This window comes from Lichenostomus cassidix, chromosome 1, assembly GCF_008360975.1.
Source record: "Lichenostomus cassidix isolate B80296 chromosome 1, HeHo_3.0, whole genome shotgun sequence".
Lineage (NCBI taxonomy): Eukaryota > Metazoa > Chordata > Aves > Passeriformes > Meliphagidae > Lichenostomus > Lichenostomus cassidix.
The window spans coordinates 67,156,203-67,183,323 of record NC_139479.1 but is presented as its reverse complement, the minus strand read 5'-3'; the positions used below and the strand labels follow the sequence as shown (position 1 = coordinate 67,183,323).

Here is a 27,121-nt window from a genome sequence, read left to right as displayed (position 1 = left end):
GGTGGCTTTGACTTTCTGCGGGAACACCAGTCATCTCCAGTGCCAGACTCCGGCTTGAGCTCCAGCTCCACCTCCTCCAGTATCAGTCTGGGAGGGAGCAGTGGAAATCTCCCACAGATTACTCAAGAAGTTGAGGACATGGACACTGCTGCTGAATCAGATGAGAAAGCAAACAAATTAATTGAGTTCCTGACAACCAGGTAATGGAAATAAGCAGAGGATACGTTTGTACTTGGAATGCATACTTCCATGAAGCAACTTAAAGGAAAATGACTGAGCTTTAATTGTAATTACAGGCTCCCATTCCTCTTTTATTGATACTTACAATACTAGGTAGGTGCTTAAAACCACTAGAGTGCCAGGAAAAAACAAACAAAAAAAAATCTTACCTGACAGAAATAAAATGTTTAATTGACTGATAGTTTTATGTTCAGCAGTGAGCTAATAGAAGAAGACAGTTTTATGATTATAAAATAAGATATAAAGTGTACAGGGCATAGTGAAAACCCATAGTGAAACTAATATTAACTACCAACTACAGCCAGCAGATTCTAGGCACAATGTTAAATGTGCCTAGATTTGTTTACGCTGCTCTCTACACAGCATAGCTTATATCTTAAAATACAGCATAGGAATATTTATTTACTTGTCTTTAAAAATCTGTTCAAGTGCATGTCTTCCAGGTCATGGCCCTGGAAATATCTAAGTGCCTGTACAGATTGTGTATTTTAACTGATTACATTTATTTCAGATAACTCACAGAAATTTTGTACTTTGTTATGTATTTCTTTAAGGGCATTTGGTCCACTTTGGTGCCATGAAGATATCACTCCCAAAAATCAGAACACCAAGAGTGCTGAACAGCTCACTAATTTTCTCCGCCATGTTGTATCTGTATTTAAAGATTCCAAGTCAGGTAGTAAATATTTTCCTTTCATAACTAAAAAAATATTCTCTCATGGTCACATCTAATGTTTATCCTGTGACTTAGTAGATCTGCTTATGCAGAAGCACAATAAATATGTCTCAAGAAGCATGTATGACATATGAAAGAATTGCTTTAAAACAGTCATGTTAGATTAAACTGTGGCTAAATGTTGATTTGAATATTTCTTCAAAGCTGTTTTTTGTAGAAAGCCTTTTGATTGATTCTGCTAGATAAAATCTCCTCTGTGTCCTGTTAGTAAAATACATCACAGCTACTAAGTAAATGTACTTTGTTTAATTTCTTCTGGCAATATAAGTTTAGTTTTCATTTATTGTTTTTAGAACTTAGGAAATGTGCTAATTGTATTTTGAAAACCAACAGAGTCACTAATTAAATATCTTCCAAGATCAAAGCAGAATGCAGCATCATATATTAAAGATCTTATCCAAAGCCTCTGAAGCTAACAGAAATACTCCTAATTCAATTTGGCTTTATGTTTGGGAGTTTTCAGAAGTTACTGTTGCTGCCAGCAAGAATAGTGGATGTCTTGAAAGTTTGTCCAGGAACTGTAAAGAAAAATAAATCAGATTATTAATTTCAGACTCAGAATTTTGTTTTGCAGTTGCATTCTGTGCAAAATAAATGTGAAATTCTCCAAAGCTTAGACATATCTGTACCTCCATTTCTCACAGGGTCTGCATCATATGCTAACGAGCATAATCTCCTCACAGAGTAGGTTCAGCCTGTTTATGACTCACAGTAAAGTCTGTAATAAAAAAAGGGGGAAAAAGTTGACTTCTTATTCTTTTGCTTAGGTTTTCATTTGGAGCAGCATCTGAGTGAAGTTGCTTTACAAACAGCTCTTTCAAGCTCTTCCAGACATTATGCTGGTCGCTCTTTCCAGATATTCAGGGCCCTAAAGCAGCCTCTTTCTGCACACGCATTATCTGACCTCCTGTCAAGATTGGTGGAAGTTATTGGAGAGCATGGAGATGAAATTCAGGTATGCATGTGTAAATAATGCTTCTTTGTACTGTTGATTCAATGCATGCTAAATGTAAAATTGCCATTTTAACAAGGTGTTCTGGAGTCATGTGATGAAGAGGAGAATGCAGCCTTAGAAAAGGTTAATTCTGAGTTTGCAGAATTCATATCTACCTTATCTAAGCCTTTGTCCGGCTGTTACAATCTTTCCTTTTCAATTTCATTAATTTGGATTAAGGAATCTGTCATCTGTCTGGTGATGTAATCTCACAACATGAAGTAGACACCATCTCATTCCTCAAATGTTAACATCTTTAGGAATAAAGAAATCCACACCATCCATAATCATACAAAGCTTACACTGGCTTAATTTGATACAGACCTTTCACTGCACTATCATGTTCACTCTGTTTAGCTAAGCAGACAATTTTTACAATCAGATACAATTTATTGCAAGATTCAAGACTTAATAAAGAGAACTGCTAGCTCTTAGAAAGAAATGGACTGACATCACCTCCATATTTTACTTAGATAATAAAACTGCCACAAGATGACAGTAATACTCTGTCACAACTGCTTGTGTAGAATTTAAATCATTGACCTGCAAGTCAGAGGTTCAGTGTGCCATTACCAATCCCTTGATATGTGCCCTTCTTGCATACCTTCATAGATCATTCAGAGGCAGAAAATAAAACACACTTGCAGTGACATTTTAATGTTCAGGGCAGTGGCTTTGATGTGAATGTTGCTCTTTTTTCAGGAGAAACTACAGGTTTTCAGTAGATGCCTGTTCCTTTTGTGAACTGAAGAGTTTTAAATGTTACTTTTTTTAATGTCTTTGTTAAAATGCTTAACCTCCTGCATTGATAGGGGTATGTAATGGAGGCACTACTTACTTTGGAAGCTGCAGTGGATAACCTGTCTGACTGTTTGAAGAACAGTGATCTTTTGACGGTGTTATCACGGTAAGAACCTGTTCTCCTAAATGTATTTTTTTCAGTGTTTCATGACATTAAGTGTGCAGTTCTGCAGCCTAACAGCAAAAAATAATTTCGGTAAGACTGAGCACATTTGTTACCTTCAGAGAACCAGACTATGGGCACATTTCGGCTGAATTTTGGCATAGTTGAAATAATGTTGATAGAACTAGTAAAACTTTGCAATAAATTCTATATATTCTACCTTGTTAGGTAGAATAAATTCTGTGTTATAAATTCTACCTTGCTGACACATGTCTAAAACAGACTTTAACAGCCTTTAAAAATACTGTATTTTTGCACCTTTGTATCATTTACCTGAAAATCTATCTGAGAAGGAACATGGATTTTGTAATACTGGTTTCATACAACATGTCATTTTCAGGTGACAAATTCCCAAGAAGTAAGTGATTGTGGTTTGTTCTCCTCAATCAAACTAGAGGGAATTTTGTCTCATGTAGACATGGATTTTGCTTAATGTGTAGACCATCTTTACGAAACCCTTGGCCTGAAAGTAGACCTTTGTACATGGAGGGAAACTGCAGGCTCCCTCTGTACCATGGCTCTTGATAGTACTGAGGGAGATGAATGTCTGTCTGACTCCTAATAGTAACAACAGAATAGGTAACATTTTTTTTTAAATATCCGTAAGTTACTGTGCCTTACATGCAGCACAAAAATACAAGGGCTGTCATTCCTGAAGCTAGCAGGCAGGGTGCTGTGCCATGGCAGAACACAAAGGGTGTCGTGGGACAGAGTAGAGCAGGGGAAATACACTTCTGCTTTCTAAACTAAGAGCTTTTTATCTTTCCTTAGTGCATGTTTCAGCAAAGAGCAGGATGGAACAAAGAATAGAAAACACTCCAGAAAGCAGTGGGATACACTTTACTTTACCCTGGCACTTGATTCTAAGGATAACATTCTCTTCAAGTACTATAGACAGTAAAGACTCATAGTATATGAGCTAGGAATGGGATCAGAGAGTCAGGAATTAGCTCTTCTCCAGAACAAACTTCCTGTGTGTCTATCAACCCAGCGTGTTCATCTGTACAGATAATTGATAGGTATTGTCTGGATCATAATGTGGTAGTCCATAAGGAGATATTAGTCATTGAAATTGAAACACCTACATTTTTTGTAAACCGTCTTGAAGAGATCTTAGGATACAGGCAGGAGAGGATGCAATGACAACCAAGCTTCTGAAGCACCTGTACTGGCAAGAGCCTGGGCAACCACATGACAGGTTTCTTGAGGATAATGTGGTATATTTGTGGTTCTGCTTAAGATCCGCTGTTTTTTCCTGCCTACAGTTCTCACACTACCCAGTAAGCAATAGTGTGTTTGCCTGCCAGCTGTGTGAAGTTCAGGGCTTGCTCCACTGACGAGGACATTTTAAAGACCAAAGTTGTTTTCATTCTGCCACTGTCCTGTTGGGAATTGCCACAGCTCTGTATTACTTATCCCCATGTCATTCTTGTCATCTAGACTGTAGGCTATCCTCCTCTGGTTTGGTGCAGTGCCATGTGAATCTCATTTCTGTCATGTCTGTGGGCCTGGGTCTGTCTGCTGGAAAAAAGAAGGCAGACTGCAATAGGTGGTTTGGTGTTTCACTTTCCCCATGTAAATATTTATTTACAGTTTGATAAATACTTAGTTTGCATTCAATATGTACCCTTTCAAGCTCTGCATTCACACAATGTAATGGATGTTATATATCTTGGCTTCAGTTCATCTTCACCAGATTTAACATCAAACACCAAACTGACTGCAAACCGGAAGAGCACAGGGCAGCTGAATGTGAATCCTGCAAGTGGTAACACAGCCACTGCTGAACGAAGTAGACACCAGAGGAGCTTCTCTGTACCCAAAAAGTTTGGAGATGTGGACAAGTCCTCGGACCCACCACGCAGTGCCACATTAGACAGAATTCAAGCGTGCACCCAACAAGGCCTGTCCTCCAAAACGAGAAGTTCATCCTCTCTAAAGGACAGTCTCACTGATCCATCCCATATTAACAATCCAACCAACTTACTGGCCACCATCTTCTGGGTTGCTGTTGCTTTGATGGAATCAGATTTTGAGTTTGAGTACCTAATGGCATTGCGGTTGCTGAATAAACTTCTGGCTCATTTGCCACTAGATAAAGCTGAAAACCGGGAGAAGTTAGAAAAGCTGCAAGGGCAGCTGAAATGGGCAGACTTCTCAGGACTTCAGCAGCTACTCCTGAAAGGATTCACCTCCCTTACTACCACTGATCTCACACTCCAGCTCTTTAGTTTGCTGACACCAGTGTCTCGAATATCCATGGTGGACTCCTCTCAAGCTATAGGTAAAACCATTATGGTTTTCTCTCTTTCTGTTGCATTGACATTTGGTGACAGATCTCGTTCAGCTATCTGAACAAAACCAAAAATGGGAATTTTTCTTTCTCTTTGAATATAATGTACTTTTACTTTGAGCTGGGTGGGCTTTTTTTGAAGTTCCATAGAAATAATACCCTGTTTCTAGAATGTTAATCTATTGCACAATAAGGCTTTGGAGGAGAGAAATCATGTGTTATTTAGATTTAATTTCTAGGGCTTAGCAGCAAGTAAAGTTTCTGAGTGGTGACAAAGTAAACATGTAAGGAGATACTGTCAGATCTTCTATAACCTGTTTTGGTCAGTTTTTCTGTTGAATTGTTTTCAGACATCAAACTGCTTGATTTTAAATTAGTGTTTCATAGAATTTTCTCAAAGAGTATAAGTATCAAAAACTCATGTACACTCGAGATAAACTACAATAGCACAATAGTGAGTGAGGAGAGAGGCCTGGGTTATAAGGAAATAATACAGCATTTTGAAATTCGCCATTTTTTAGCAAAGGTTGTGACCACTTCTAATTATATTTCCTGAAGAGAGTTTCTGCATTGTTCCAGATTTTTACTCCTGTCTTTCAGTCAGAAACACAGATACTAAGACAACTGTCCAGGCTTCACAATTAAGTCATAACAAGCCTAGACACAGAGTAAAGGGGTGAATGCCATGAGCAGCCTATCCATCTCTAAGCACCTGTGTGGTGCCTGTGTTCCAGACTTTGGCTGAGCAATTCACACATTCAATTGCTGTGACTGTACCATCCAGAGGTATCTTTCCTTGAATATAGAGGAGGAGTAGGGAAATAGTGCTCCTGATTTCAGCAAGTTGTTTAGTTGTGTTTATTTAATGAAAGGGAATGGATGATTAGAAAATCAGTTTCATAGAACAGATTCTTTCTTTTCAAAATCCAGATTGTGTCCAGATACAGTTACTTGACTTCTGAGCCCCCACCTGAACAGTAACAGCTTCTGTTACACAACTCCCTCTTACAGCTGCTGCCTGTAGTTCATCAGCTACCTTGATCCATGAGTTGGTGCAGATGAGCTGAATCCCAGTTCCAGACAGCACTTAGGCTAATTACAGCACCTGGAACTTGGTGCAGGAGCCATCTCCTAGCTTCAAAATTACCCACTGACCTGTTATATCAGAATTGTGATTCATTGTTATTACCTTGAACAGTATAAAACAATAGAAGCTGTGCCTGGCAGCTGACCAGAACAGTTGTTTATTAATCAATACTCACTCAATTTCTTTTTGTGTTTTAGCAGCTGTAGGGAAAATGCCACTTGTTAAGACTGTCAATAACCCAGTTAAGTGGTGAAGATAAAAATGATCTCTAACAGGAATGTGCAGTAGTGTTTGCAGAAATAGGCTTATGCTTTACAAGAGTATTTTTGCCTAAATGATATATTGGATTTTCAAATTAAGGGCTCTTTTAGGACAAATGTGGTATGGCCAGTGGTGTGAACAATTTGGCAGGGTCTCTGTGAGTTTATGGCTAATGTAATATTGAAACCGTGACCTCCCCTGAAACACCAGCTTAAAGATTACTGTGGCTCTTGCTGTCCAAAATACACATTCTGTTCTGTATTTTCCTGTTCTAGGATTTCCACTGAATGTTTTGTGTCTCCTGCCCCATTTAATTCAGCATTTTGACAGCCCAAACCAGTTTTGTAAAGATATAGCCGAAAGGATTGCTCAGGTATCAAAAGCATTTACTGTTTTTTACATTCTCAAACCCTGTAAATGCCGTTGCCTTGTTCTTGATATGTTTTGACATTTATGTTTAATTAGGTTTGTTTGGAGGAGAAGAATCCCAAGCTATCAAATCTTGCACATGTGATGACCCTTTATAAGACACACAGCTACACAAGGGATTGTGCTACCTGGGTAAATGTGGTTTGCCGTTATCTTCATGAAGCATTTGCTGATATTACTTTGAGTATGGTCACATATTTGGCTGAGGTAAGTTTTCAAAAACTTTTTACTGTTCTAACTCTTCTGTTGCCCAACAGCCCAAAGAGATGAAGTGTGCCAGCAAATTAATGAGAGCTCTGCATCTGTTATTTTTAATTAAAAATTAAAAGCAGAAATTGGCAGAAAAAAGCAGCATTAATTTTAAAAAATAAATATTGAATATTAAAACAAAAGCTGATACATCTTAAAGCAGATTCCCTTCATCACCCAGTTGGATTTTCCACTGTCAAAGTGAGAAAAAACTGAAGATTTTTAGATCTCATTGAGGAAAATTTTAAGACTAACTCCACAGAGGGTTTAGCAGCATAATAAGACATCATCTGCTATATAAAAATTTGGTTCTTCATGCAAATCTGTGTGCATTCCTCTCATAGTGAATGGTATCATCTTGCTGTAAAGGTTTTCCTGTGTTCATTGCTTACTCCTAACATTTTTCATGTGTAGAGTACAGTGCTGCTGCAGTGCTATTTCAGGAGATCCAAGGTTCAGTTCCACTCTTTAGCATAAGGCTGCTTGCTTTTCTACTTCCTGCATCCGATCAGTATCAGGGCAACATTTTCTTACAGGGTTCTCGGATTTATCCATTCCCTGCTGAGTTGCTTTCAGTCTCCTTATCCAGAGAGAAGACAGTTCTGTATTCACAGTATCTCAGAATCATTTAAGCTTGAAAAGACCTTTAAGTTCATCAGGTCCAAGCCCAAACTTAACACTGCCAAGTCCACCACGAAGCCATGTCCCTCACTGGCACATCTACACATCCTTCTAAATACCTCCAGGGATGGTGAGCCCACCCCTTTCCTGGGCAGCCAGTGTTTGGCAGCTGTTTCGGAGGAAGTCCCAGTGTTTGGCAGCTCTTTTGGAGGAAGGAATTTTTCGTAATAGCCAATCTAAACCTTCCCTGGCCTAACTTGAGGCCATTTCCTCTTACACTGTCAGTTGGTACTACACCCACCTTTCTAAATAAATTAACTAGCTTCTGCCAAAGGATCTGTTAAAACTCCTCAGGCATCTCTGATCCTCGCTGCTCACAGATTTTCAAGAGTCTGAAAGGCCAGGCACTATTTCTCACACTCACTTCAGAGCAAACTGCTACCTCAAGCTGCAATTCCTTACCTGGTTTGCACATGAAGGCTCTAAGTAAACAATCACATATGATCTTAACTGATGGTGAAAACCATGCCTCTCCCATAGGAAACTAAAACAGAACCTTGAGGCTTTCCAGTCTCTTTTCAAGTTCAAAGACTCTGGAAAACTATTAGCTCTTCAAATGAAAAGCACTTCATGACATTGAGCCCTCCAGAGTCAAGTGTCTTCTTCACAGCAGAATCTTGTATTCCTAATAAAAAAATGCTATAAAAACTATATTTGTAATAAAGAAGTGCTATAAAAGTGGAACTGTTTAAATTACTTCTCATTTGCTTTCCCAGCCTTAGGAGAACATTTGCCCCTCTGTTTTCCCTTCAGTGCTCTGTGTACAGTCACTAGTGCTGCAGTACTTCCACAAAGGCCATTGTTTGTGATCTTGCTCCCCTTGAAATGGATTTAGATGTGCGGGTGGAGACTCTTTCCTGGGCGGTTCCCCCTTGCTGTAGATTGGCACCACCTACTGTATCAACAGCACGCCAGGCAGGTTCTTGACTGTAATTAAGACACATTCCTCACACAGCCCCATCAGCAGCAGGATGACAGAGTTGTAAGCGCTGACTTCCTTTCTCTGTATTTATATTGACTGCAGCTCTGTTGAGTCATGTCTGGAGAATATTTATATAGGCATAGAGTAGATGCCAGTCTGGTGGAGTAGCAAGAGACAAGAAACCATGTTATTCAGCCTGCTGTGGCCTTGAAATATTTTTTTTCCAGCATTCAGAATGTTTCTTCTTTTCTTCTTAGTTAATCCCCAGGCCAGGATAACAATGTGCCCCTGTCTCCTATAAAACAGCTGTGGGCTATACTGTCAGTAGGTAAAGCCAGAGAGGTTAACAGCCCCAGTGGGCAGCCTGCACTTGAATGTGGTAGCCATACACAGCCTCGAGCTTTAGCAATCCTGGTTCAGTCCCCAACGGTTGGGACAGAGGGAGATTGTGAGACAGGCAGTGCTTAAGAATAACAGAGGAAATTGTATTGCAACGGTGACCCTTCCAAACAGGGGTGTAGCTTCAGAAGGAGACATTGCACCACAAGTTAAGACTATGAAAACACATACTCTCAGCAGAAGGTAGAAGTTGCAATTATTGCCATTCAGAAAAACTTTTTACTTAACCTGTTTGGTGGTAGGTCATTGTTTGTCATCAGGGGATATGATTCTGGCATAAAATAAGGCATTTCAGCTCTGTTATTATCCAAATTGTACAGTGACAAGTAGTGCTCCTTACTCAGTTTTACCTAGGCTCCATTAATGAAACACTGTAATTTCTTCTAGGAAACTACTGGGGTATCTCAATCTGCAGATGAGATGAGGAAAAATCACTGTTCAGTAGTGCAGTAAAACTCTCAATTTCCACGACCAGAATCAGATCAGCACATAAACATATTACTGAAAGCTTACTTTGGTTTTATGCTAGATTTCTGCAGATTAATTTTTAAATTTTAAACTTGTACCATGAGAGCACAATCATTCTAGGAGCATGTCTGAATTGACATGGGCCATGTTCAATGAGTGACTCGTTAAGTCCAGGGTCATGCTTGACCTTAAATAGCTAATGCTATTAATAGAGAAGGGACAAGGATCTATAGTGCATAGTAATATTCTTAGAGTAGATTTTCCCACCTCCTTGTTAGATAGGGAATTGCTTGTGATAAAAGCATAAGCATTCGTAACTTGTTCAAAACCAAAGAATCACTGGAAGCTAAACCATCTGTATTGCAAGGGGGAGCATGCCCTAGATCAGGCATTATCCCAGAAATGGCTTGTCTATCAGACATGGCTTTTGAAATGCCCTCTTTATTTCCTCAACATATTTCTTGGACTGCATGGCATTGCCTCACAGCTGAGTATCTTCACACCCCCTGCCAGATTGGGAGAGGCAAGGAAAACTGTCTTCCGCAGTAGCACCTAGCAGCCCAGACAGCCCTTGAAAGAGAAGGCTCTCTCCTTGCTCAGTTCTGGGTTAGTTGCTGCTTCAGGAAGGGGGAAAATGTTGCTAATGCAGTGTGGATTCCTGAACCCAGATAAGACCCCAATAGCTACCACACACTAACAAGACAGGAAGCCACAATTCTTCAAAACAGGTCATATGTACCAGAGTAAAAGAAAAATATTCAGAGAATGGTTGTGTTTCTTCTTACAAATACAGTGGAAACTCTTTGTCCTGGAATTCTCTTATCCAAATGATGTTTTACCACAACTCCATCTTGCTGCTATTTTTGTTACTTCTAGCAGCAACAGACTTGATAATGTACAAAATGCATGTTGTTATTCTTTTTTTAAACTGAAATAATCTTTCTTATTTGAAAATCATTATGTATTTAAGCACACAATTGGACTACCAACTACCACATATATTCATCTGAGCAAGTGAAAACTGACACAGTCCACAAATACGACAAGTTTAAGGGCCAAGAGCTGTTTCAAAGAATTCTTTCGACAGCAAATGTATACAAACTGGAATGGAAATTAGAAACTTTCAGAGATAAATTTCCTATAACAGCTTTCTAAACAGCAGTTGAAACAAAATTCCCATTATTTCCCAAGAATTCCTTTTCCTATCCGAAAAGAGATTGTCTGATGCAATAGCCCCGTCAGAGAAAAAAATAATTTCTTTCTGTCATCCAGATAGTTTATTCTAATCCTACACTGAAATGGTATAGTGGATGATGCACTGGATCACATAAACTATTTGCAAACAAGGAATCAAACTTTCCATTGTAAGATCCTAATAGAAGGCAAGAAAATCTTGGTATTACTGTTTTGAAGAATTGCTAAGCACATTTTCTCTCTCAGTAGAAGTATCTGAGGGGCTGAAAGTATCTAAGGGCTGAAGCAGGTTGCCATGTAGTACCTTTAATTTAGAAATTCTTACTGTCTATTTGTAGACGAATAGAAAAGCATAATGAGTTCCTTTTATTGCACTGTAAATTGAATTTGCTTTCTTTGTTTTATGAATCACTAATTGCTATTCGCTTTTGCTGATGAAAGAAATTGGAAGATATTTAGTGGAATAAGATAGGTTCCATTTTCACTGGCATGAAGCATTCTAATTCAATCAAAGGAGAAGCCTTATCCTTCTATATCTTTAGAAGGATATCTGAAAAATTACTAAAGTTCACTTGGATAAGAAATGAAATTTTTCTTTGATGGAAGACATGAGGCAGCTTAGAGTTTTTATAAGCAACTGTTTTCTAGATCCCAGTAACTCTAGTAGCCAATGTTAGGACATTTTTGTCAGTCCAAATTAGAAGGATACCTTCTAGTATTGAGGCTCTGGTAACCTCCAGCAATAGTATTTGATTGCCTCTGAAATCTGTGGGGTGGGACAGTGCCTGTCATCAGTGAAAGAACATGCTGCCTTCCAGGAGATTTTCAGCTGAGCTATTTCACACATGCACAAACAAATCATGGCTGTCCATATGCCTCTGGAATTACTGTCACGTATATGTATGAGCACAGTTGCATTTCTAGCGTTCATTGTGGAATTCCAGGATCTACACTCAGGTGTCTGAAAATTCTGGGATTTAGATCAAGCCCTTCTTTGTTTTAGTCTCTACAGTAAGAGAGCCCAGGGACTCTACCTCCTCCTAAACAGAAAATGTTTCTTTGGCGTTTAACAGCCAGTGAACACTGGCAGTGAAGTATATTTGATAAATATTTACTGATGTCTGAATAGTAGTAGTTTTGTTTCTTCAGCATATTTTCTTTTTTCTCACTGACTTCCAGCAAATGTAGACATAAGAAGATACTCCCCTGTTTTTATTGGATGTGCTTACTCAATTACAGAGTAAATTTTACCTACCAGTTTACTCAACTGCTGAATGTGCTTTCTGGATAAGTTAGGGCAGGCATATATAAAATATAACAGGCTGGCTCCCAGCTTAAAAATGTTCTTTCACACCTGTATCATCATCAACTGTGAAATTATTGTAAAATGGCATTACAAAATCAGTGAGTGAAGAGAGATTAACAGTACAATTGGTATCTGTGAAACTAGTAACTTTTTCTTTAAGAAAAAGTGGCTCAAAATTGAGTTATATTCTTTTTTTTTGACAGCTACTCGAAAAGGGCCTTCCTAGTATGCAACAATCCCTTTTACAAATGATCTACAGTCTTCTAAGTTACATGGACCTGTCAGCTATTCCTGTGAAACAGTTTAACATGGAAGTGCTAAAAACCATTGAAAAATACGTACAGGTAAATACCATATTTTTTGATATTAATATAGTAACATAGCAGTATTTACTGTGATAAATTGATTTTATCTATAAGAATTTAAGACTAGATTATCAGGGAGGACTGCTATTGTCTAATGTGATTCAAGTTTATAAACATTCCAATGCCTCCCAGCCTGTGCATCCCCAGAGAAGATGCCCTGTGTGTTCACTGTGTGGGAAGGGTTAGCCTTCAATCTTGGAGTACCTTGTAGCAGCCTTAATACCACTCAGAGCCTGAGTGACCACTCTTTAATTATTAGCATGAGGGAGATGTGGCATAAGCACTTCCCTTCGGGGACCTCTGTACCTAATTCTTGACAAGTGAAAAATACATGGGACTGCTAGGAATTGCAAGGGGTAAAGAGCCTGTGTCAAGTAATCTTTTTTATTATAAAGGGATTCTGCTATGGCCCTTACTTGTACTTATTAAGTCATTCAGGTAGGAGATTTTAAATCCCCTGCCAAGTTGGCTTTGTCTAAGGGTCTCCCAGCTTGCGGGCAAGTTCCTTAACAGTAACACATTAGACAAGTCTTGGTCTCTGTTGTTGAAATTATTCTGCAAATACACACCTTGTCACTGGCCAAGAGAGACAAAGAATAATAATAATCCAATTCCACATTTTAATTATGTGGTAGGAAAATATGGCTGAAAAATGTAAATAATCTTGAATGTGTGTGAATCTTGCTTTCTGTTTGCTGAGTTAATATATTATTTCTAGAGCATTCACTGGAGAGAAGCCCTGAATATCTTGAAATTGGTAGTTTCTCGTTCCGCCAGTTTAGTTCTGCCTTCCTATCAACACAGTGATATTTCGAGAATGGAAATACATCGAGTGTGGAACAGTGCCTCCAAGGAGCTACCGGGGAAGACTTTAGAGTTCCATTTTGATATTTCAGAGGTACTTCTTGTAATTCTACTAATTAACACCTTAATTCTGTTATTTGATAATCCAAACATATTTGTTGCAACTTCTTAAGAAAGCTGAGAACTTAGAAAAGAAAGAAAAACTAACAAACTGAAAGTTCTTTAATTGTTTTTGATTCACACTGACAGATTTAATGACCCATATTGGAGGGATCTTTCCAAACTTCCACTGCATTTTTTGGGAAGGAATTATTAATAGTGTTTCAAACTATTTGGTGGAAAAGCTGTGTTGCAGTTATGCCAACTGTAATATATGAGGATACTATATAAAATTCCCCTTCAAACATTTTATGCTTGGAAGGCAGTGTTCTCTGTAACTGTTGAACACAGAGAATGTCCTTCAAGGGAGCCCTGCCTGACTTCTGACTTGACTCTCTTAATGGCTTGCCTTTATCTTGCAAGCCCTTTTCGTCTTGTAACTTTATGGAACTGAATGGTCCTATTGACTTTAGGAGGCAACTCACTTTATTGTTATGCAGCTGCAGAATTGCGTGCAGCATTATAGATTACTTCATGTAGATAATAGTGAGCTGTTGATGTTAATAGGAAACACAAGCATAAAAAGGCATCCAGTGCTTTCCTGTCAGCATAGTTCTAGAAAATGCTGAGCACCCTATTGCCAATCCAAAAAAGAATTTCAATACCTGTTGGAAAAGAGCCAAAGTGTTCAGCACTCTAAGGAAAATGCAGATTTGCAATTAATTTCATAAGTTTTCTGGGATTTTTTGCTGGTTCTTATGTCAGGATTAGTGTGACAGTTGCATTGAGTATTATCTATCTGTGAACATAAGCTCCGGCTACTAAGTATGGCAGTTGTTACTCAGACATTCACAGTGGAGAATAAGAAATACACTAAGTGATGTGAAGTTTGCTGCACTCCTTGTTTTATCCCTGTATATGATCTTCAAAATAATTTTTTCCTCCAACCGGAGCAAATGGCTCTTCTAAGTTTATCCTGAAGCAGGGTGCTACTGAATAATTGCTCTTTATTTAAGACTCCAATTATTGGGAGAAGGTATGATGAGCTACAGAGTTCTTCTGGGCGAGATGGTAAACCCAGGGCAATGGCTGTCACCCGAAGTACTTCTTCAACCTCATCAGGATCTAACTCCAATGTCCTTGTTCCTGTGAGCTGGAAGAGACCCCAGTACTCTCAGGTAGGTAGCCCATTATTCATTAGCAAGTTGTACTCAGTGTGGCTAGCACAGGTCTTTCCCGTGAGAACATTCTCCTGTGTTTTATAAACAAAGATAAAGTTTGGATGTTGTTGAAACAGTGTCTCAAGATTTGGACAGTTCAGGCCTGGCCAATCAGGCCTAGGGGGAGGTTTCTGACTGACCAATCTGGGTGACCTCTGAAAAGTCTATATATATGTTGGATTCAAAATAATAAAGCACTTTTTTCTATGCCACGCTGAGAATCCGGGTTCTTCTCTGCTAGCGGCCCAACAGCAACATTCAGAGCAGCTGAATTAACACATGCTTGGGTCCTTAAATGTTTGTGCCCTCTGTGCCCTGTGCAGTGCTCCTGTATTGCTCGGACAATGGCAGCACAACATCTGTGTGCTGAATGTCTTTCTTGGACTCAGAAATGGACTGAATTATGTCCATCTTCTATCTCAGCACTGTTTTTCTTTCATCTTGCAGGAAATGCATCTCTTTAAGACCTCTTAAGTCTAGGTCAGATTTAAGTAAAAATGACAGATGAGTTCAGATATTAGCAAGGGGAGCAGGTAGATAGCATGTGCAACTTTTGAAGTTGTTTTCTTGGGAAATTGAATAAAAAGAACAATTTTCCTATAAGTGATATTTATTACCTTAATGATTTTGGTTATCTGCCAGTTAAAGTAAAACCATGCCAAATAAATTTATTTATTGCTCTTTCCTTTTTTTTTTACATAGCAGGTTATATAGCAGTGACTCAAGCCCAATTCTGCAAAAGAAAAATTATGCATGTGCTTAATTTTAAGCTTCTGAACTATCTTTTTGAAGTGATGCATATGATCCAATGTTTCCTTATTATGCTCAATGGAATTTATAGACTAATTTAAATATAATAAACAGCAAAATCATTAACAGCTCTTTTTATGTTTCCTGGTGCACAATTGCTCTGAAATCAATCCTTTGAGCATTTAATGACTGATTCTTTGGTTGGTTCCTCCTAATTAAAAATTGCTAATGTATGTTTCTAGCCACAGGGAGAATGGGTGGTTAAAAAAATGCTCACTTGAGAAACATCTTGTTTTCTAGAAAAGGACAAAGGAAAAGCTGGTGCATGTCCTTTCCCTGTGTGGTCAGGAAGTTGGGCTGAGTAAAAACCCTTCAGTAAGTAGCCTCGTATTGACCATTTTTTTGTTTCATCATGTCCTGAGTGTTAAAAGCAAAGAATTGTGTTTCCCAGAGTTGCTGACCAGATTTTTAATAGTTTTGAAGTCTGCTGTAATTAACCTTTGTACTGGCCCTGGCTGTGTTTCTTAGTATATGGACCAGGGAGTGAATGGCCCTTTCACTTAAAGATTTATATTCAGAGCTATGTGTGGTTTTCCTGTGAGAGATCTGTGATGCTGTAGGTTTTGCTTATGCCATCTCAGTGGGTAGAGAGTAATGACTTCTGTATTACCAATCCAGGACCTTTATAATGCAAAAAATAAAATTACAGAAATAAAATGGGGGGAAAGGGGATGTGTGTCTGATTTTTCCACTAGACAGTAGTTCTGATGTTACTCTTTAAAAATTAATATTAGCTGGTGCCAGGAAAAGGGTGATTGATCACCCAGGGTGGGAAGCTCTTAAAATAGTTATTAAATATTTTCTACAGAAAAAGAAAAACTTCTGAATGTTTTTGAACATGGTCTATGTCACTTGTCTTGCAGAGAACAGGTCCTTTGTTTCTCCAAGACAGGAACTGTTGAATTTTTGCAACTAAATTGCAGATATAAGTATAGTTGGAATGAAAAAACCATAGCTTTTTGTATTTTCTAATCTTGACTTTTTTTTACCAACTTTTTAACTGAAGACCTTTTTTTAATGAACTTACTATATCGTCCCCTTGACAGTATTTTCTGTGCTAAAGTCTCTGAATTTTGTTCCTATATATGTATACAAACATCCAGGCAACATCAATCTGCAGCCATTAGGAGGTAGCTGTAATATTCTTGGATGTGTTCCCACAGTATGAAGTTGTTTCTTTGTACAAGTTTAATCTGAAGGCACCTGTCCAACATAAATAATAAAGAGTGTTCTAAAAATACTCAGTGAAGGAATTAGGTGTGTACTGGAAATACAGTCTTCTGAATAACCAATTACAGCTTTTAGGAAGAAACAACCAGAGGGAACAGTTTGTAACAAAAGAAATCCTTTGAATTGTAGGTGATTTTTTCTTCCTGTGGTGATTTGGATCTGATTGAGCACCAGACAAGTTTGGTCTCTTCAGAAGACGGAACAAGGGAGCAGGAGAACATGGATGATTCAAACAGTGAACAACAATTCAGAGTCTTTAGGGACTTTGATTTCCTGGATGTTGAGCTGGAAGATGGGGAGGTACAGTATTTTTTCTCTGAAACAACTTTTTTATTACAACACTTTTATATTCCTTCTGCTAAACACTTCTCTTCTTGTAACGTAAAACTTTAACTGTTTAACTATAAACATAGTTTTAAGTTCAGATTATTTATGATGTTCACTTAGGGTTTATTTCAGGAGCATAACAGTAACAAGACTACCACACCCTTCCTTTCTGAATCTGCTTTAGGAAACACTGCAAAACTGCTACTGGAAAATAAAGCCTCTGTTCTAGTACCTTTTCGGCGAATTTACTTTTAAGTGAATTTGTTTTAAATAAATTTATAGAGGTCTAAATTATTAACAAAAAATACATTTGCTGATTTAAAAGGTATAATATGAAATTGTTCCAAATCTATTGGTTCATAAGGAACCCTCCAAAACATTAATTCAGGCCTTCAGGCTGCTGTTATTCCTGCAACTGCCGATGAAATCACTTAGAGATGTACTTTCCACTCTGCTGAGGTGTTTGTGATTTCATCGTTTCATGCAGGAGCTAAACAAAATCCTGAGCACCCAGATCAAGTCTTGGCAGGTGAAGTCTGTCAACACATCTTGAGCTGAAACTGCTGAAGGGAAAAAGTGGAAGAACTCATGAATTTGGGGGTCTACACCCTTTAACTTTGCTAATATCAAACTTGGGGTATGTCTTTCTGTTTGGTTGGCAATCAATATCGATTGCCAAACAAGTCTAACAATTTTGTTGCCGTTTGAAAATTCAGAAATTGTTAGGTCTTTAGAAGGACTTGAGACTCAGATATTCAGAAAACCTAAGAGTTTAATAAATTGCCTTGTCATAATCTGGACTTGATTTTAACATGAATTCTCTCAGTCATCACTCTTAGCCCTGAGAAGAACATGTGTACAAGAAGAAATAATCATTTTTCTACCTATTTGTATTACAGTAGTAAAAATAAGGTAAACAGACCCCTCAGGTGTGAACTCATGTACATCTGAATTTTTCTTTTTCCAATGAAGAGAAAGGATGAAGGAATGAGGGAAAAAAGGTCCCAAAGTCCTTATTTTTCCAAGTCAGGAATTTCTGTGTCAAAATTAATAATTTTGGCCCACAGCTGCCCATGACTGTGCTAAGGAAAAAAAAAAACCAAACCAAGAGGGTAGTTGGCAGCAATGGTTGAAAATACATTAGAGAAATACTGAAGGAGCTTTACCGTTCCAAACAAGAATAAATGATAAAACAGCAATGCCAGGTTGTTTGGCAAAACTGTACTGGCTGCAGTAATTTCTGTGTCTTAAATGCTTTCAAGATATTACAAGAATGTAGGACTGCAATTTTGACTGAATATCACTTGATAACTTTTTGTCCACTGAAATTCAGGAATTTCTTCTTTCTCTTCACCAGTTAAAACCATATAGAGAGTATATATAATTGTGGAGAATAATTCCTATCAAAATGAATTTACCTTCATGGACTGTGACTCTGCAAAGATTTTTTTTTTATACATGTGGCCAGCTTCAAGACTGAGGCCTAGATTAACAGATATCCTAATCAGCTTAAGTTGGTCAGGAAATGGATACTAAGCTTCTCTAGTTTTATATGAAGTAAAATTTAAAATGTAGTGTTAGTTGTTTTTAAATTACCATGGATTGCATCCCAAGGTTTAATTCAGACTTGACTTACTACTGTTTTAAAAATAAATTCAGACCTGGTGTAAAAGGCTACTTCTCTAATGGCTAAGTTGAAACTGTAATCATTTACATCATATCTGAATGAGGTATATTCATAAACATGAAAAAACTGTGTTAGAAAACTTAAGCTAGCAAAAGCAACATCAGTCTTTCAAAGAAGGTCCTATGATTTTAACAGGCCAGTGATGTTTGGATCACCCCCAGACCACAAGGTGTACTTGTTTGAAATTTCCTAAAGATGTGAAAGCAGCAATAGTTACTTTCAAACTTAAAAGGTAGACTAAAAAATTGAAGTTTCTGTGATAATATTTGTTAAAATTGTAGGAAAATGTTTGTCTATGATGTTTTTAATGCAGTAATTTTACATAGACTCTTTCTATTTGTTTTTCTATCTGTTATATCTGCTACCCAGGAACTTCAGGTAAGAATGCTACTTGAACTCAGATGTGCCAGCATATGTTATGCCTTCTTGCAAATTTATATTGTAGAATAACATCATAGTTTTGCTGTTGCCTCCCCCCTTCAGTGTGTGCGTAGGTGAGTGTGTGTGTGTGCTTGCATTTCTGACAGGTGCTTCATTTTTTATCTTGCATTAGAAATATTTTTGAGGTATTTTTGAAAAATTCTGCTTCATTTTAAGTTTGTTTTTGACATGTTCAACAGTCTTCACAACTTTTAAAATATCATCATTTTAGTATCAGTGTTTTTCAAACTGAGCCCTTTCTCCTTTTGATATCTTTGTGCATGATTAGTATGTAGAAACTTCATTATCTATAATGTTTGAGCCATTTTTTTGTAGGGGCAAAATATATATAAAATTTCTAGCTTTTCTGTTATGGCATATTGTCTCCTGTTAGCATCTTGCTAAAGCTGATGTCTGAGACTGCTTGAGACAGTTTACATAATTGCTATCAGACTGAATTTAATTGAATAAATAAATTAATTCCTACAGCTTAATTTATACAGCTGTGTGGTCCTACCAGCTTTGCTGGACTAATTTACCCTGTGAGAAAAACTGATAAGATGCATCAGTAGTTTTAAATTTATCAATGTATAGAGAGAGATGAAATTATAGAGAATTTTAATGAGTCGTACAAATGATACAAAAATCAGCAACCACAGAATTTTGCATATTTGTTTCTGATAGTTTGTATATCGGTTATTATGCAAACACAACCCCCAAAAACCTTTTTCTCAAAATGCCTGTGCTGTAAGAAATACATCCATATGGAAAGAGTGCCTTACTATGTAGTTCCACGATACTTCTGCCTATACCCTAAATATTTGAATGATTCCATTAACTTTTCATACTTTGTCAACACAGTAAGGATGAAAACTTGTGTGAAGGAGGTTTTGCATGATTCTTACTGCCTCTGTGGAGGAGCTTTACTGCTCTCCCCCACATAGGATTACTTCCCTTTTTACTGCCCTCCTGTCTCTCCCCTGGGTTGTTGTGAAGTTTAAAGTAGCTGCAAGGGCACATCTTCTCCTTTACCGGAGGGTGGTGAGTGTGGGAAGGTCTGTGTGGTACCTGCTCACTGCTGCCCAGACACACTTAAAACATGTGACTGTTTTCCTCTGAATTGATGTTTATCACTGGTGGCTTTTCAGACAGGTGATGGCTTTTCTCCTGCTGTAGATAAAAATGAACAGCCTCTCAAATACATATTTGATCTTTCTTGTTAACTGTGAAAGAAAGATTGTTTAACAGACTACAAAAACATCAACTCCATCTTCAAAGACATGTGCTGACCTCTTGTTTAAATTCAGTATGATTCTGGGTGCCCCTGTAGCAAAATTATGCCAATCCAAATGCTGTGGGTATTTGAGTTGTACTGTTTCATCTCTTTTACCACTCTCCCTCACTTTTAATTCACTGCCCCTCCTAACTGCATGCCCTGCAAGTGTCCCTTTTAATTTTTCTTCTTTTTGCTGTCTTCTTTCTTTAAGGCATTGCAGAATAAAACTGTTACAGGAAATATTCCCACAGACATGGGCTGCTAAGTTTACTGATAGCTTTACCAGGCATCATGAGGATAAGGGTGTGATGACAGCCATCTTTGCTTGCTTGTTTATTTATGTCATTTTGTCATTTGTTACTTCAGTAACTGATGTGTTTGTGGAGGATGTCTCAGTGCTGCATGTGTCCTCCGGCCTTTGTGGGGGAGGATGGACAACCAAAGAATTTGTTAAAACAAATAGCTTGGAACAGAACAGTCATTTTTATGATTTAAAGAGGCCTGTCTGAAGTGTTAGATGTGTTCTGTCCTCTTTTCACACAAAACTACCATATCATACCAGTCCCAGGATGAAAACACAGGGTTCTTCCAATAATGTGTCAGGCTTCATAACAATTTCATGTTCATTTTCTCTTGGTTATAGTGCATTCCTTGGTTTTAAATGTTCTTGTGAATTGCAAGGGCTGTCTTTTTCCTAAAAAATATTTTTTTTCTATTTTTGTCATGTTTGTTCATGAACGATGAGCTTATTATCACAAAACTGAACTTACCCTCTTTCAATTCAAATTCCGAAGTCCATTGCATAAAATGGTAATGATGCAAAGTAAGATAAATTTGTGCAAGTTTGTTGATTGTTAAGGATGTCAGATTGCAATTTAATTCATTGCACTTTATGCAATTTGGTCCCCATTCAGTAAATGTTTTAGTGCTCCTAAGTGGGGATTACTCAAGTGTTTAAAATCACAGCTCTGCTCAAGGGACCTTACTGAACTGAGACCTCTTTCTGTATGACTGCACATAATTTTGATCTGCATAAGCCCAGGATACAATCATAATCAGTGATTTGATTATAGTATTATCTTGCGAATTAGTATTTAAAATATCTCTGTCAGCTTGAATTTTCACTAATTCACGTGTTTGTTTAAGAGCATTGTAACTTACAGAATATTGTTTAAATCAGGGAGCCCTGAACCTTAAAAGGAAACATTTTCTCCCTATATTTCCTTCTCATGTTGATGCAGGATTGAGGGCTTTCACCCAGATAAAGTACCCAAAACTGCATCTGGATACTTCTGGGGAGACTTTTCTTGCTGTGTAAGGCTCCTTTTGCCTCTGCAGGTCCATGGCAGGAGAAGTTGTGGATGTGGTCCTGCTTTTGCCAGAGAGGAGCCTGGATAGACTTAGGAAGGGAGCAGGAGATTATTGCAATTAGGGAAAAGGCATACAGCCCACTGGAAACTATATTAAGTAAATAAATAAATAGAAAAATGGTGGCAAACTCATTGTCATTTTTGTACATGAAAGAAAGCAAGTGATCTTTTTATCAGTTCACCAGCCTAACAAATGGTTATGCAATTTGCTTAATGCACTCAGCTTTATGTAACTGCATGTGGGATCAGAACTGAAAGTCAGTATAAAATGTTTGGCCCATTTGACTGTGTCCTTTTTAAAATGTGAGATCTCAGGCAATGCTTATGAGGCTATCCTCAAAATATTGTTTCAAATAATTCAAGCAGATTCAAAAATAAGCAGTAGGAGCCTAGAATAAAAGTTTAAAAGGTGTGCTGCTTAAGGTGTTAAATTTTTTATGTAAAGCAAGTGCTTGTTCAAATCTACTCAGCATTATGGTTATGCGTATAAAGCAAAGAATCTAAAATCTTTAACATAAGTTTTGCAATTGAACCATCGGTATAACCTGTGCTCCTAATACTTTTAAACATAATGGAAAACTCCTTTGAAATTGCTTTGAAGCTTTTCTTTTGCCTGTCACTGCTCTACTGGTATTGAGGAGTGTGTATATGTGGACTTACAAAAACAAATTCTTAAATTACCAAATGCATGTAAAACATCTAATACTGAAAATGCTGAATGTTCATTTAACTGCCATTTCCATGCTTCTGCTCTTATCTCCAGGTGAACAAACAAGATAATGCTTATTTCAAGTTTTTACTCTATTTTTACATAAAAATATTTCTGGAGCTAACTTTGGGTGTTAGAAAATGATTAGTTTTATATCAAGAAAGCTGACCCTCTGTCTGATTTCAGGGTGAGAGCATGGACAACTTCAACTGGGGAGTGCGCAGACGGTCCCTGGACAGCCTGGACAAGTGTGACATGCAGCTGATGGAAGAGAGCCAGCTCTCAGGGAGCACACCCAGCCTGAACAAAATGAACCATGAGGACTCAGATGAATCATCAGAGGAGGAGGACCTGACCACCAGCCAAATCTTGGAGAACTCAGACCTAGTAAGTTGCAAACTTGAAATTTAGGAAAAGACAGGGTGGTTGTTTTAAATAAGCTGAGCTTTTAGTTTTCTCTGCCCAGGTGCAATCTGATCAGCTGAAATTGGTGGGTTTTTTCCTTTGGGTTTTTTTTCCCATTTTCCCTTATTTGCAAGGTAAACAGGAATTTTAATGCCAAGTTTGAAACACAGGAAACACCACATCTTATTGTTTGCCTCTTTTTACTATGTGGCAATTTTTCACAAAAATTTGTTTAAGAAAGCAGTGTGTGGTAGGGTGGCTGTATACTCAGTTCATCTGTGCTTTTGTTGTCTTTTAAACAGATTATAAATCTTTCCCCATCTGAGGATGCAAATCATATTGACTCGCTTTCTACATCATGTGACACAACCTCAGCAGACCCTCACCATTTTAATATGGGAACGTCCAGCTTTGATGTGTCTTTGCCTGATATGAATAATCTCCAGGTGTCTGAAGGAGCCAAGGTGAATACATTTTTTTCTTTCTTTTCCAACTGGATTGTATTTTATGTAACACTGTTACAATTTTTCTTGCCTACACTTTCATAAAGGGTTTGCTCTGTGAAATCAAGCACACTCTGGCTTCCTCTGTGTAATGGCATAGTACAATACACTCATGTATTACTGCACTTTCATACCATTTCCTTTCTACTTACACTTTCTTCATTAAGCAGTTTTATTTATTGTTTCTTACGTATGTCGCACTAAATATGCATCAAAATGCTAGAAGTTCATTGGAAGACAAATTCATGAACTGGCTACAAGTTACAACAAGGCAATATTCTTTTGTTCTTCATGCTGACTTAAAAGAACGATATGCCAGCTCGTGTGGTGGGTGTATGCATGTATTCTCTGAAATGTTTTTGTATGTGGGGACCTATTGTACAGTTGTGTGCCCTGGACTCTGTACTTGCCTTTTGGCAGACATACAGAATTTTTAAATTCATGACCACAATATTAAGCCATCCTGGGGGATGGGGAGGCAGGATTTGCACAGATACAAAAACAGTATTCAGCACCATGTATTTAGAGAAATGTACCAGAAGATGAAGACAGAGCAAGGTTGGTAAACTACTATGAATACGGGGATGATTTCTTTAATTTTCTGTTTAACAGTACTTGCTTGTGAGAGATGAGGTGAGCCTACTCCTTTCCATGTCTCTCCAGAAATATAATCCTGTTGCGGGGCAGTGTGTGTGAATTAGTAGCTTGATGATACTGTTGAAGTTTATGTCAGTAAAGCTTCTTTGTCTTATCTAAATTATGTGACTTCTGCAGAAAGAGCAGTATGAGACTGGGGCACGGAAGAATATATCTTGTGTAATCATTGGCTTTCATTCCAGTTCTTGCCCTTGTTCCCCTCCAAATGCAGCCACACAACAAATTGATACAGTACTGCTAGCACTGCATGTTTCATAAGTAATGGAAACTTATACTGAAGAGGTCAGAGAAAAGGAGGTTGGAACTGTGCTGAACATTGAACAAATGTTTGTGTCAGAAGCCTCTGCAGTAGGAAGAAAGACAGGAGAAGGGAAGTGTGTGTAAGGATAGGAAAGGAGGGGGAAACTCTCCAAACAGTGATTGTGGAGAAGGTAAACTCATTATCATTTGTCAAACTGTTGGTAGACAAGTAACGACATAACAACCATAAACAGCAGAAGTTGGCAGAATTTCAGTTCAGGAAGCAGCAGTCAGAACAGACACGTTTGCAGGTGGTGACTGCAGCTGATCTCATGCATCCAGCTGCAGAAACTGTGTGTACATTAAGAACTGCAAATCACAGTTCAGGAGTTTAATGTATGTCTGGGGGTTTGGAATCTTTACTGTCAAAATCTCTTTAATGTCCCGTGTGCCAATATTCATCAAAAATTAAAAGCTCTTGAAAAAGTAAGTAAGTGAAGAATGTAAAATCGGAGCAGTTTCTTGTGGATTTGACAGGCAAATTCAGCTAGTCCTGGTACAGGTTTGACATTGGTATAACATATAGTCCAGATAACCACTGTTACAATGTTTGAACTGATAAGCACAGAATGTCTTATTAGTGGGGTTTTTGCCTCAATGATATTTTCTTCTAGTGTGCATACTTCTGTATTTTTACTCAAAACAAATTGGAATAGATGTAAAGAAGAAATTATTCCGTTTTTAGTTAGAAAACTTGACACACCTAAATAACTTTCACTTAATTTGATAACACAAAATCTGAGCTCTTTCCTGTTTCTCTCACCCTCTGAATTCTTCTTTTCAGAGAGCTGATGAGGTGTCATCAATGCAAAGGAAATTTTAGTACTTCCTTAGTAGTTTACAGAATGTTTAGTTCTTGCATCATAAGCAAAACCAAAAATATTGTCTCAACCTTTAAGTAGATGCAGTGATTGAGAGAAAGAGACTGATTATGTAGGCCTCTTTCTAGCTGTTTCAGTGCTAAAATCCAGGTATTATTGTTAACAGCATTAAATTAGTTAAACTTGTTTTCACTTAAAGATTGTGGGGTAATTCTATGAGGTTTACAAAAATTCAGATGATGCTATGCTATATATTTTTCAAGTTACCTAAACTCACAGATTTCTGGAAGTGTACTACAATCCTGCATGAATATTCAAAGTTCACTTTTCTGTTTTGCTGTTGGCACATCATACTGGACTCCAGTGGGTGGGAGGTGTTTGCTTCCTCTTCCTTCCTCCTCTACCCTATCCCATCAAAATGTGTTTTCCTCCTACAAATGCTGTCATTGCAGTGAAGAAACTGTAGTGGTTCTTTCAAGCTAGTACTTAATATTTGAAAGTGGTTAATAATAATTACTTCTTGAATAAGTATGAAATATTTACACTTTTTACCAGGTTCTTTGGTTCCTATTCCAATAATTCAGATATATAGTTTGAATTTCTCTTTTCAAGAATTCCCTGATCTCAAGAATATTCCTATCTCTTTTGCTTAGAAAACAAAGCAAACCAAAAATTTATTCTACTTTATTTCTAATCCGGTCCTTTCTGTTACAAGTCTTGTTTACAAATCCCCATAATTAATCCACAGGATCCAAGCAGCTTTGATAAACTGCAGAGGGCCACTTTTGTCATTTAATTCCACTTGCCACAGATTTCCCTCCCTATTAAACCCCAAGACATGTCTGTACATGCACATGGGCATATGTGCACAAAGGTTTGAGCAGCCCGCTGCAGTCATCCCTACAGGAACTGCTTTGCAGGATGCTGTGGATGAGGCAGACAAAAGCCAAAGGATTAAAGCTGAAACAAAACTTGTTCAGACTAAAAAAGCAAGAGAAATTGGAATGTTTCAAAAAGAAATCAGGAACTTTAGGTGCTAATAGATGAAAAAGGAAGGAAATGAAGCATAATCCTTTTAATGATCTGTAGAATGCTTTGGATTTCTCTTGAATGTAAATGACATGCTAAAATTAATTCCCAGTTCTAAACAGGCATATAGTCTTCCAGACAGTAATTGTTTTCAGTATATTCTGAGAGGCTTTAGTGGACACTATAAAGTGTTAAGTGACAAGGAAAGCCTGACAGTAACAAGAACCCTATTGTTTTTCCTGAAAAATTACTTCCTTGCTATGTTGCCACATGCATTGGAATCTGAAATTCTTTTCTAGACAAGTTGAAAAAATGCCTTAAAAATAATATTTATCCAAGACAGCAAGTTAAGCAAAGAGAGTGTTTTTCAAGAAGTGTAAGTTGATTCATGTAATTTATAACCTGTGGCTTTCTATCTGTGCAGTTTAACATGTTGTCAGGTGGGCTTTTTCATTAAATGCTTACTATTTATTAGAGGAATTAACTTACTCATTTGCTGTTTTCTAAGACGTCATCATTCACTCCCCTAGGCTGAAGCTGTACCTGAAGAACAAGAAATAGCAGTCCATGAGGATGACCTTTCAGGGTCTACAAATGAACTCCCTGGAGCATTTGAATGCAGTGATAGCCTTAGTCTGGATATGACAGAAACCGAAGAGAAAGCTGAGAGGCTGGAACAATTTGCTCTTGCTAGGTACTTTGATATGCTATTAGTCACTTTTACAATGTACAACAAAGTGAAAACAAGGTGGTAGTTAATGGAATGGCTGTTTTTGCCGCAGGAGCTATAGCATTCTCCTGAGTTTGGAGCAATGAGAAGACAATGCCCTAATTACCTGCATAATTATCACACAATTAAAAAAAAA

General features: G+C 37.7%; 1 protein-coding gene across 9 annotated transcripts in view; it reads left to right on the top strand.

Moving 5' to 3' along the window:
- The window catches only part of FRY (FRY microtubule binding protein), a 227,402-nt gene that overhangs the window by 179,942 nt on the left and 20,339 nt on the right, over positions 1-27,121 (top strand). For all 9 annotated transcript variants that reach the window (XM_085061815.1, XM_085061823.1, XM_085061806.1 and 6 more), the window contains 15 exons: positions 2-200; positions 795-916; positions 1,744-1,931; positions 2,783-2,877; positions 4,617-5,218; positions 6,851-6,948; positions 7,041-7,211; positions 12,427-12,567; positions 13,307-13,486; positions 14,508-14,669; positions 15,762-15,836; positions 16,881-17,051; positions 22,727-22,927; positions 23,248-23,409; positions 26,786-26,949. In XM_085061815.1, the coding sequence (XP_084917941.1) occupies positions 2-200; positions 795-916; positions 1,744-1,931; positions 2,783-2,877; positions 4,617-5,218; positions 6,851-6,948; positions 7,041-7,211; positions 12,427-12,567; positions 13,307-13,486; positions 14,508-14,669; positions 15,762-15,836; positions 16,881-17,051; positions 22,727-22,927; positions 23,248-23,409; positions 26,786-26,949 (2,731 nt within the window). The remainder of the gene's footprint in view (position 1; positions 201-794; positions 917-1,743; positions 1,932-2,782; positions 2,878-4,616; positions 5,219-6,850; positions 6,949-7,040; positions 7,212-12,426; positions 12,568-13,306; positions 13,487-14,507; positions 14,670-15,761; positions 15,837-16,880; positions 17,052-22,726; positions 22,928-23,247; positions 23,410-26,785; positions 26,950-27,121) is intronic.